The sequence below is a fragment of the Nematolebias whitei genome, chromosome 3, assembly GCF_014905685.2.
Source record: "Nematolebias whitei isolate Nwh7 chromosome 3, NemWhi1, whole genome shotgun sequence".
In the NCBI taxonomy this organism is placed as follows: domain Eukaryota; kingdom Metazoa; phylum Chordata; class Actinopteri; order Cyprinodontiformes; family Rivulidae; genus Nematolebias; species Nematolebias whitei.
In genome coordinates this window covers 24,403,750-24,416,510 of record NC_056500.1, presented here as the reverse complement: position 1 = coordinate 24,416,510, position 12,761 = coordinate 24,403,750, and the positions used below count along the sequence as shown (strand labels likewise).

Genomic DNA, 12,761 nt, shown 5'->3' with positions numbered 1-12,761 from the left:
CACTTACATTTCAAGTTATCCAGCTCATGATACACATGAACAGGCAGAGGGTATTTCCAAGTTCCCACTTCACTCCACGATGGGGGAAAACAAACAAGATATGGCATCAGTCATTACATTTTTAGATGACAGAAAATTTAAAATTCAGGTTGCAAAAAATGTATCACAGTCAAAGATGATTTTGATCATTAGAGCCGTTATGACCTGTGGACAGAAGACGGGTCCCAGAAACATAAAACATGTGACAATGTTGTAATCTCCAGATCACTATCAAGCTCTCTTTCTCAGATTAATGGACTGATATGAACTGAAGTCTTTAGTGAAAAATCCAACCAGTGTTGCTACCTCAGTGTTACGGCCCCTGGCCTCCAGAGTCTGTGTAGTCTCTCTCTTTTTTTATGCAGATTCAGGTGTGGCAGCACACTCAGCTGATTGGTTGTCAGGAGGCTGCTTTAAACATCTATGGGTGTTTAAAGTGCTCTATAAACAAAGCTGGTGTGGTATGGTAATCTGACAAGTCCACTGATAAAATAAAGGTATAAAAACTGTGTTTAGTTTAAAACGCATAATTTTTCCAGCGAGTGCTGCTGCTGCTTGAACCAAATATCACAAGGTAAAATATGGAATATTTTAATTACCGTAAGAAAAAAAAGTGAAGGCCTGAGACTATTTATAAGTTGGAGGAATATCATGCCAAAGTTACAGTTGTAAAAAAATGAGATAATTTTATTGTTTCCATTGTATTAGGACATTTTAAACTTTTTGTGGTAGTTCATTAATAAAAAAATAATTATTAGTTATTGGTATTGCAGATTGAATCATTTTGACTCTAATGTTCTGTCTGAACTTTAAATTAACTCTAATGTTTGCACAGATGGCATCAGGTCTGCTCTTCTTGCTTCTTTGCAGTGTGGATATCGGAGGAATTGTAAGAAGAAAAAAATACATCCATCCATCCATTTTCTTTACCCGCTTATTCCATTTTTGGTCACGGGGGTCGCTGGTGCCCATGTCCAGCAATCACTGTGCGAGGGGCGGGGTACACCCTGGACAGGTCGCAAGTCCATCACAGGGCCACATAGAGACAAACGAGACAAACAACCATTCACTCTCTCACTCACACCTAGGGACAATTTAGAGTTACCAATCAGCCTAACATGCATGTTTTTGGTCTGTGGGAGGAAACCGGAGCACCCAGAGAAAACCCACGCATGCACAGAGAGAACATGCAAACTCCACCCAGAAAGGCCCCTGGACTGGGGTTTTAACCAAGGACCTGCTCGCTGAGAGACAGCAGCTCTACCAGTTGCTCCACCGTGCTGCTGAAAAAAATACATTTTCAAGTAAATACAATAATCATAAAATAAGTCCTAAAAGTAGATAAAGAGAACCCAGTTAAACAAATGAGAGAAAAATATTATACTTGGTCATTTATTTATTGAGGAAAATGATCCAATATTACAGATTTGTGAGTGTCAAAAGTATGTGAACCTTTGCTTTCAGTGTCTGGTGTGACACCCCCCCCCATTTCTGGTAACTTGATCAGTCCTGCTCACCAGCTTGGAGGAATTTTAGTCCATTCTTCTGTATAGAACAGCTTCAACTCTGGATGTTGGTGGTTTCTTCACATTAACTGCTGCCTCAGGTCCTTCTGCAACATCTGGATTGGATTAAGGTCAGGACTTTGACTTGGCCATTCCAAAACATGAACTTTATTCTTCTTGAACCATTCTTTGGTAGAACCACTTGTGTGTTTAGAGTCATTGTCGCTGCATGATCCACCTTCTCTTGAGATTCAGTTCATGGACAGATGTTCTGACATTTTCCTTTAGAATTCTCTGATATAATTCAGAATTCATTGTTCCATCAGTGATGACAAGCAGTCCTGGCCCAGATGCAGCAGAACAGGCCCAAACCATGACACTACCACCACCATGTTTCACAGATGGGATAAGGTTCTTATGCATGAATGCAGAGTTTTCCTTTCTCCAAACATAATGCTTTTCATTTAAACTAAAAGTTTTATTTTGGTCTCATCTGTCCACAAAACATTCTTCCACTAAACTTCTGGCTTGTCCACATGATCTTCAGCAAACTGCAGACGAGCAGCAATGTTCTTTTTGGAGAGCAGCGGTTTCTCCTTCAACCCTGCCATGAACACCATTGTTGTTCAGAGTTCTCCTGATGGTGGACTCATGAACATTAACATCAGTCAATGTGAGAGAGGCCTTCAGTTGTTAGAAGTTACCCTGGGCTTCTTTGTGACCTCGCAGACTGTTACACATCTTGTTCTTGGAGTGATCTTTGTTGGTCGATCACTCCTGGGGAGGGTAACAATGGTCGTGAATTTAGTACATTTGTACACAATCTGTCTGACTTGTGGATTTGGTGGAGTCCAAACTCTTTACAGATGGTTTTGTAACATTTTCCAGCCTGATGAGCATCAACAACTCTTTTTCTGAGGTCCTCAGAAATCTCCTTTGTTCCTGCCATGATCCACTTCCAGAAACATGTTGTGAAGAGCAGACTTTGATAGATCCTGTTCTTTAAATCAAACAGGGCGTCCACTCACACCTGATCATCATCCCATTGATCGAAAACACCTGACTCTAATTTCACCTTCAAATTAAACGCTAATCCTAGAGGCTCACATACTTTTTCCTCTCACAAATTTGTAATATTGGATCATTTTCCTCAATAAATAAATGTCCAAATATAATATTCTTATCTCATTTATTTAACTGGGTTCTCTTTATTTACTTTTAGGACTTGTGTGGAAATTTGATGATGTTTTAGGCCAAATTTATGCAGAAATATAGAAAATTCTAAAGGATTCATAAACTTTTAAGCACCACTGTATATCTAACTCCATATCTGTATCTATATAAGACTTGCATGGACAAGAGCAGAGCACTTAACGCTGTTGGAATGTTACTTTGCAAGCGAGCACTCTCTTGTGGACTGCGGCTTCCTGAACAGAAATGATCCATGTATACTGTACATAACTTTCTCCAATGTCAAATAAATTTACTTAAGTAGCCAGGACTTCTTTGTTATATTTTTTTCCTCTTAGAATAAACGAACACGTTTTGAGTTTGTTGCAGCTCCTCAGACTGAAGAAGGTTTTTGTATAAAAGACGAAACGTTTCACCAAAGAAGAATCCGTCCGGAGGACCTGACTTAACCTTCTTACAAATAGTTTAGTGGTTCCATTTCTCTCTCCCTCAACACAATTTTTCTTTTCATCAATGTCAATATTCCCTCTGTAATAAATCTGAAACACAAATAGGTCATTCATGCTGAATGTTTTTGTCCAAAAGATCAGTGCATCTAGTCAATGCAAAGGTTTACTCAACTCCCAGTGGTCTTATATATGCAGCAGCCTCAGCACCACAGGCACACAGACCATGCGTGTGCTGCTATGTTCTTTTAGGAGAGAAGAGGTTCTTTGCCTGAAGCAGACTAAAAACAACAAATACTTAGCTTTGTAGAGACAGAAGAAAAGCAGCCCAGAATAATCAAACAGGTCAAATTGTTGTAATATCCAGATCAAAATCAAGATCCCTTTCTCAGAAAAGTTCAACTAAACTCTCATGGAAAACCAAACCAAGAATTCTGCTCTAATCTGATCAGCCTGCACTGACCTGCTGGGTCAGTAGAGGCAATCAAAAATGGAAATGTGATGTTCCTTAACAATGCCAATGAAGAGAAATGGTATGGACACTCCTCCTGACGCACCCCGATCAGTCCCATTACTGATTCAAACCTCAGCAGCTCCCAACCTGAGGGAGGGTGGTGATCACAAACAAATTCCCCCCTACAGCATTAATCTTTATCTCACTACATGCCGTCAGTTGACTGACAGGTTCACCAACAGCATAATGGTATAAAAGCACTGAGTTCACTTTTCGAAGGCATCCTTCTTTCAGCAAGTGCTACTGCTGCTGCTGCTGCTGCTGCTTGGATCAAACATCACAACAAGGTAAAATATGACCGTTTTTCTTCATCAATACAGAAAGAAAATAGCATTCTAGGCCAGATTATATTTATCTGTTGTGTTATAATGGTAACAAGACTTTAATTTTAAAGCATTGGTGTTAAAATGAAGCTCATGTTAAAAAAACAACAAAGCTAAATTTATTGTTTCCACTGTATTAGGACATATAATAATTTTAGTGAGCATCCTTTTAAGTCATGTTTCATTAATTATTGATGTTGCTGATTGAAATATTTTGACTCTAAGGTTCTGTCTGAGCTGTAAATTAACTCTGTTTTCACAGATGTCATCAGGTCTGCTCTTCTTGTTGCTCCTCAGTGGATTGGGGATTGGAGGAAATGTAAGTTCACAAAAAGATTCCTTTTTAAGTAAATAAAATAATATAATACACTTTAGTGTTGCTTTTCTTGGATTTCTTTTCTTTGTTATGGCGAGAAAAAATTATTGGAACTTTGAAATATGGATTAGAAAAACAAGTGTGAATCAAAACTCATTTGAATGGAATTTTCTGCATAAATATTGTTGGAACTCCTATTTTGTTGTGTGTGTGATCAACATTCATGTTCACAACAAACAGGTTGAAAGCTGTTTCTGACTCGGTGCTTTTTTACATCCACAGATACTGTGTGATGCACAACCAGGTTGGTGTTTTTCTTATTTTGTTCTGGTTAAGTTTCAAAAACAGTGCACCAGTCATTCTGAACAACAAGCTTTTTGTGTTAGGCCATCCACGAACGCACAAAATGTTTGTTGTGATGAACACAATTTTAATTATCTGCTTTTAAGCTCACACAAAATTGAGAGTTTTTTTGGACCTGAGCACCTTAGGAATAACTTTTTCAGTCTTTCTCCCTCCTCAGATGGCATTAATCTGGCCTCCAGCTCTAATGTTAAAAATCTTGGTGTTATTTTTGATCAGGACATGTCTTTTCTCCCCCACATTAAAAATGTTACTAGAACTGCCTTCTTCCACCTGCGTAATATCACTAACATTAGAAACATCTTATTTAAAAATGTATTGTTCGTTGATTGATTGACAATTGATTGGTTGATTGTTTTGGATGGGTGTGCTCTGCCTGCACGTGTTAAAAACCTTCTTCTGAGATTCCAAGAGGAGGTTGGCTTGAAACACAGCAATGAAGGCTACCTATGGGACAGATCTGGTTGGCAGGTTGCAGACTGACAAAGTCCTTCAGATGGGGGACAAAACGTTTCTCACTTGAAGAAACTGGTCCAGATGACACGATTTAACTTTTTTGTTGTCATCTACCTGGATGATGGAGCTTACAACCTTGTTTAAAAATGATGCACTAAAACTGGTTCATGCATTTGTTATGTCAAGAATGGACTATTGCAACAGTTTGTTATCTGGATGTCCAAATAATTCTTTAAAAAGTCTTCAGTTGATCCAAAATGCTGCTGCCAGAGTCTTAACCAGAGTTAGTAGGAGAGATCATATCTCTCCAGTTTTAGCTTCTCTCCACTGGTTCCCTGTCAAATCCAGAAAATAATTCAAAATCTTACCTCTAACCTACAAACCCCTCAACAACCTAGCTCCATCTTATGTTAAATATCTTATTGTTCCATATTTTCCTAACAGAGCACTTTGCTCTTAGGCTGCAGGTTTACTTGCAGTTCCTAGAGTTTCCAAAAGCAGAATGGGAGGAAGATCTTTCAGTTATCAGGCTCCTCTCTTGTGGAACCAACTTCCAGTTTCTGTCTGTGAGGCTGACACATTGTCCAGTTTTAAGACTGGGCTTAAGACTTTCCTTTTTGATAAATCCTATAGTTAGGGTTGGCTTGTTATGCTGCTATAGACTTAGACTAGGACAAATTGACCTCATTTCCTTAAATGAATTGTTAAAAGTGAATCCAACATTTTTCAGTCCGGTCATCTGGACAGTTTCTTTTTTTGCGCTGAAACGTTTCGCCTTCCATCCAGAAGTCTTCATCAGTCAAGGAAACACAACAAAACTGATTCTTCCCCCAACAGCTTACTCCAAAGTGGAACAAACCAGTTCTGCTTGTGATAAGATGGTCTCTTTGGTACGCCCCCTCCTCCATTGCCGGCCCTCTTCCTTGCTGACAGTCTTGTCAAACTGGTTGAAAACAACAAAGTCCATGCTCAATAATCCAGGTATACAATCCAACATTTTTCAGTCAGGTCATCTGGACAGTTTCTTTTTTTGTGCAACAAAATTCTTTGTCAACAAGGAAGAGGGCCGGCAATGGAGGAGGGGGCGTACCAAAGAGACCATCTTATCACAAGCAGAACTGGTTTGTTCCACTTTGGAGTAAGCTGTTGAGGGAAGAATCAGTTTTGTTGTGTGTTTCCTTGACTGATGAAGACTTCCGGATCAAAGGCAAAATGTTTCAGCACAAAAAAAGAAACTGTCCAGATGACCTGACTGAAAAATGTTGGATTGTATACCTGGATTATTGAGCATGGACTTTGTTGTTTTAAAACTGAATAGTTTTCATTTGAAATTATTTCTATCTTAACATGTGGTTCTCAACCTGCCATTGTGTATCTGTTCCTCCTTCCTGTTCCTCTCAAACCCAGCCAGTCGAAGCAGATGGCCACTTGTCCTGAGCCTGGTTCTGAGCTAGAGGTTTCTTCCTCATGAATGAGTTTTTCCTTTCCACGGTCGCCTTCATGCTTGCTCAAGATGCGAGTCTGCGATGAAGTTAAACTTAAAGCAGTCTGCTCCTCAGATAAATAATATTATTAACTTACTTTTTTGGTATATGAATGTTTCTGTTCAGTGTCCTGAGACGACTTCTGTTGTGACTTGGCGCTGCATAAATAAACTGAATTGAATTGAATTTAACAAAATGCTCCACAATTATATTCTTTAAACCAAGTTTGTTGTATTAAAATCAATAGAGACATCAACGTAGAACCACTGAAGAACTTATTAGCATATATTACTTATTCTTCAGTTTGTCTTATTTTTGGTTTGCATTTCCTCCCTCAGTTCAGAAAAACCCAGGTAAACTATAAATCATGATGTGCAGCTCCATTTTCAATAGCTTGTAAGGACTTTTGGTGAAAATAATTTGTACGACTGAGACTAAATCAAATCCAGCCATGGTGATCTCAGACAAACTTCAGAATGGAAACCACCGTGTTGGACTTTAAAGTGGGAAATTGGACTTTATATGTCCGAACTGGCATGTTAAGATTTTTACCAGTTTTTCACAATCACAGTTTAAGTTTTAATGTTTTTGGAGATTTTTCCACAGAATGTTCAACTTTTATGCTGTTTAAAACTTTACAAAATCCTTGAAAAGCAACTTTCTTGTCCCTAAAATTGTACACTTCTACAGTTGATAAATCAAAATGTACACTTGTAGTTTTAAATTAAAATTAAATTCAATAAAATTTGAACTCTGAATTTTCTCTCCAAAACCAAAAGTGGAGAGTTTTTAACAATTCATATCTCACACCAAATGAACTTCAGATAAATAAATAAATAAATAAATAAATAAATAAATAAATAAATAAATAAATAAATAAATAAATAAATAAACAAATAAATAAATGGTTGTATTTCATGCAATAATAGTGACACATTATTAAAAGCATTTTTTTTTGGTCATTGATTCTTCAATCATATTTAATAAAAATCCCTTTTTCTTCTCTTTGTGTAGTTACATGTAAATTCGGAGTATGTAACTTCTGCCCTCCTTTATGGACTCGGTACGGAGGCCGCTGTTTCCTGTTCGTAAGCGATGAAAAGGACTGGGGTGATGCTGAGGTACAACTGTTTCACAGTTCATTGTATTTGTGTGGTCTCGATCAGGGGAGGGCAATATTTTTACCAGAGGGCCAAATCAAGGTATTGAAAGCAATCACATAGAAAAATAGTAAATAAAATTTATTTAAGACAGATAATCTGTAACAGTTTTTTAGGCTTTATCTTGTAGCAAAGTTAGCATGCTTGATAAAAATATGTCTCTTCGATACTTTATGCATATAAAACATACTCTTTGTAAACCGACTCTTGAGACAATATATTTGTTAGCTTAAATATGTTTTTTTAGTTTGTTTGTTTTAACACTATATACTTGCGTTTTGGAGAATTTAAGGTTCAATCTAGTTCTGACAACATGACTTCAGGGAAAAGTCTTAGGCCTTTCTTAATCCAAAGGTTTAAACGTAATGGTCCAAGATGTTTAATTTAAACTTTCTCAAGTTTCATTGATAAAATGCAGGTTTTCATCAACTTATTTAAAAGTTGTTTTCATTTCAATTAAGAATATTGAGGGCCGAATAGAGATGGTCCAAGGGCCACTTTTGGCCCTCGGGCCATATATTGCCCATGTCTGGTCTAGATTTAAAGTTTATAACATTAAAACTCTGCAAACGTTTCTCAAATGAGAAGCAGATTTACGGAAATCAAGAACGGCTGTTCCTTCAATAATCATTTTGACTAGATGTTCCTTGGTCACAAGTTAAATCTTCAGTTACTTATGTTGTTCTTGATAATTATTTTTTGATGCAAAACAGAACATTTCTTATGTTGGACCCAATCGTATTTTTACGTAGCGCTGTTTTAGACCCCCTGTAGACGATCTTGTAGATGAGTTTTTAGTTCGCTGTGTGCTTGGTTTTGTAGCTTTGTATTTATGCTCTCTTTTCTTGTTTTTAACTGATGCTCAGCACTTTGTTTCAGCTGTGGCTGTGTTACAGTGCTTTATAAATAAAGTTGATGATGATGATGATCTAGGGCAGTAATGTGTTCATCGGCCATGGGCGTTCCTTGATGTGACATTTTTAGCTTGAATCAGTTGCCAAACGGTTAGTTCTAAAAACCGATGAAGACCAGTTTTAATCATACTTCACAGATAGATTATTACTACCATGTTAGTTGCCTCGTGTACAACTAGCTCATCACAGTGATGAAGATGTTATTATGTGTTTATGCCGCCATCTTTCCACACAGGAATACTGCAATGAACTTGGTGCACATCTGGCCTCCTTTCATAACCAAGGCGAGTACGACTTCATCCAGAGAGTCATTGTGAGTGCGACCGGAACCAACACAAAATCTTGGGTTGGAGGCACCGATGCAGCAAAGGTGAGGATTTTGTGTAGAAATCCAACAAGTAGAAGGAGTTTTCTGTAAAACGTTGCAGAATAAGCATTAAAAAAAAAGAAGTGACGTTTGAAAACTTCCTCTCACAGGAAGGGTTTTGGATGTGGAGCGATGGCTCAGACTTCTCCTACACTCACTGGGCCAGTGGGGAACCAAACAACTTGGGTGGGCACGAGAACTGCATGGATATCAACCTGAATGGTACACAAGACGATAGCTGCTCTTTAAACAGATGTTGCCAGTGTGAACGACTGAATTAGGTTTAATTTGTCTCACTTTAGCCGGAATAATATATTATAGGATGTTATCTGGTCATTCTTTACGACACCTGTGAACAAAATGTTGCCTACACTTATATCAGTTTGTGCTTTGTTTTAAATTATTCATTACAGATGAAAGAAAATTGAAGGGAAAACTTGATTGAAATTTCTTAAGTTTAAATATTTTTAATTGATTCCAGGACAAGATTACGTCAACGATGAAGTCTGCAGCCAACAAAACGCTTTTGTTTGCGCTAAGAAAGCGTAACTGTGTCTTTGTTGTCCCGACGACATGAAGCTGTGGCTTCCAGCAGGAGGTCAAGCCTTGAAGACTTCCATTCTGGAGGACAACTGGACAAATCTGATGTCTTATTCAGATAATTCACATGAATATGAACATGAATGTCTGAGGTGATATTAGTAAAACCATCATTTAAATTAAATAAATTAAATATGACTACAAACTGCAGAATTTGTCACTGTCAGTTTTGTTCAGAACAACAAAATGGTTCATGTCTCAAATGAATGCAGCACAGCTTTGGAACAGTGTGTACAAGAACTAACAGACATAATTTACTGTTTATTATGTTAAAATGCAGGATGATTCTTTAAATAATGTATAAAATCTCTGGCTAGTCAGCTGTAAGATGTCTTACTATAACATTATTATTATAACCTCCTAAGACCTGAACTCTTGCATGACATGCATATGTGGATACCAGGTCCTGGGAGGTTAATATTATTTTAGGTATAGAGTTTGTCAGGTACTCATTTATCCTAACTGTTGGGTTAAAAACAATCCAATCTGTAACCCAGCACCAGCTCAAATATGGACCAAGCCAATCCTGGGTGGTTTTACCTCACATACCTGCCAACCATCTCGATTTGGGTACTTGTATTGGGTATTTGTACTGTCCCAGAATATCAAGAGGGGTGAAAATCTTTGCAGCTCTCTGTGGTTGAGCAGATCGTTGCTCTTTTTTGGAGTAATGTTTGGCTTATTGTGGGAAAAATTGATATTTTAATGTGTAGTCATTTGTAAAAGCTTCCTGTAGATGCGAGGAAGAAAAGTGAAAAATGTGACGGTTCAGTGTCGCTGTGCATGAACACATCACCTGACGAAGTGAACACCTTCACCCGGAGCTGTTGTGCCCTGAAACATTGTGTGTTTCTCTGTGTGTGCTTTTCGTGCCACCTTTTGCCATTGCTCTGAAGTGCTCTGTCCTTGTCAGCTCTCTCCTCCTTTTATCTCGACCCCCTCAGAATCACCTTTTCCTTTCAAATTAAATTCAACATTTGGAGGAGGAAGCGGCTCTCTGAGAAGGTTTTTTGTTCTGTGTGTTGGGCTGGTTTCCAGGCGTGTAAGCACAACGTAGGAGCGCCTGTAATGATTTGATTTAAATAAGGGAATTTTTTGCAGCAGTGGCCAACTAGGGAGGACTTTGACAGGTTCTGTCTGCGTTTACAGAATCAGGATGTCAGCCTTAAAGCAGAACATATTCCAATGTTACTCCTAACCACTGAGTCTGAGATGTAGTGCGCTCCACGCCGCCGCTCGGTCATCTCATTAAAACATTTTGGACCAGACACACAAAAGAAAATCTGACTGCAGAGGATCTGCAATGATAACAGAGTTAGTGGTGTAATTTCCTGGCATGTTCTCCGTCTGTGAAGGGGCCTAATAATAGGCTCCTCGGTGAATTATGTCAACTTGAGGCCAAAACTCAACTGCAAGCCGTGCAGATCTGTGACAGAATGTGACCAAAAGGGACTAATAACTGGAGGGAGTGGGGGCTACATGCACAAGGGCTGTTTACAGTGTGTATCGCCCAGCCCCTCCACTCCCACAACGCTGGGCGCCTCCACATGCAACGTGACAAGACTTCCTCTATTCTTAACCTCTGCTTCTGTGGCTGCAGGGCCAGAGGAGGGATGGGGGGGTACTGGGGGGGCTCCTGGCAGTGGAACGTCTGACACAGCCTCTCCTCTTCACAACTGTGTGCCTGTGAGACAACACACAGCCATCTGCTGTGCCCCCCTCCACCCCCCCACCCCCACCAGAACCAGCCACCTAACTCCAAGCCCAGCGCTCACATCCGGATGCTGCGTCGACAACGCAACAAGCTAATTAGCAGACTTGCTGTGCTAATTACACACACACAGAAGTGTTGGGGAAGATGTTTTTTTCTTAGGGGGTGTGGGGTAATCAGCTCTGCTCTGATTTCCCCTCAATTAAAGGCAAATGTAGCATGTGTGATTCTCTTACACCCCTGCTTGATGCTGATTGGCCACGACACCCGACAGACAGCTGGAATGGCTGAGGGCCACCTGATTCTGTGGGCTGCAGGAACCAGATGAGATCCGAGGCCCTGCAACCGCAGAGAGGAATGAGTTGTATGCTGCGTTGAGGGGATGCTAGACGGAAGATAATACCCACAATCCATAACATTGTGGTCTACTTTCCTCGTCAATTAGGAAACAAGCAGAACGATGACTACAAAAGGCCAGAACAAGCCCAAAGAACGAAACGTCGGTCAAACACGAGCGGTTTGCTTTGATATCAAAGTCAAGTTCACTGCCAAGCTCTTCAAAAGTTGCTCCAAGCCCCAAAGGAGAAAAAGAAATGGGCTGTGAACAAACGGATTCTTAAGGAATTGAGATGGCGGGTCTATTTTAGGAACCCTTACCCAGAAATAAAAACAGCCAATCACAAGTGACTGAGTCTCATGGTATTGCTAACAGTGTGAGCTTGCTTAAATGAAAGAGAAACTTATTTTTTTAAATCCATAACAGACAAAGAACATAAAAATTCTGAAACTTTCTTTTTCACATGTAAGCAGAAAATAAATCTTACGCTTATTGTGGAGCAGCTCCAACATTCATGTTGGTTCAAAAAAGTCACAATCTCTCAAACTCTAAGAATAAAACTCAAAATTTGAAGCTCTACTTGTGAGTCCCCCATCGTGGAGCGTAGAGGGGACGTCCATCAGTACCCTGCGTCCGTCTGTTCGTCCATCTCAATCAGACAGGAATTATTATTGTATAGTTGGAACATTTTATAAAATGTAATACCAGTTTACACACACACACACACACACGCACGCGTGTTTGTGTGTGTGCGTGCGTGTGTGTGTGTTTGTGGGTGTGTATAGATATATATATATATACACACACACATATGTACACATACATATATAGCGGCAGCCATCTTGGATTTCAATGTGGCAATCCAATTTCTGATTGTGACCTTTGTCACACCTACACACAGCCACACACCTCCCCTAAATCAATCAACCTTTATTTATACAGGTAAATCCCATTGAGCCTCGAGGACTCATTTACAAGAGAGACCTGATTTCAACAAAGAAAGATGACAACAATGGACAACAGCAACAACAATAA

At 39.2% G+C, this 12,761-nt stretch overlaps 1 protein-coding gene across 1 annotated transcript; it reads left to right on the top strand.

The window, feature by feature from the left end:
• The first annotated feature begins 4,280 nt into the window (after positions 1 to 4,280).
• LOC119407886 (galactose-specific lectin nattectin-like) lies at positions 4,281 to 9,627 on the top strand. Its single transcript, XM_037674715.1, has 6 exons — positions 4,281 to 4,337; positions 4,617 to 4,638; positions 7,670 to 7,758; positions 8,947 to 9,081; positions 9,189 to 9,300; positions 9,560 to 9,627. The coding sequence occupies exons 1-6, from the start codon at positions 4,281 to 4,283 to the stop codon at positions 9,625 to 9,627; spliced, it is 483 nt and encodes a 160-aa protein (XP_037530643.1).
• Positions 9,628 to 12,761: the final 3,134 nt, after the last annotated feature.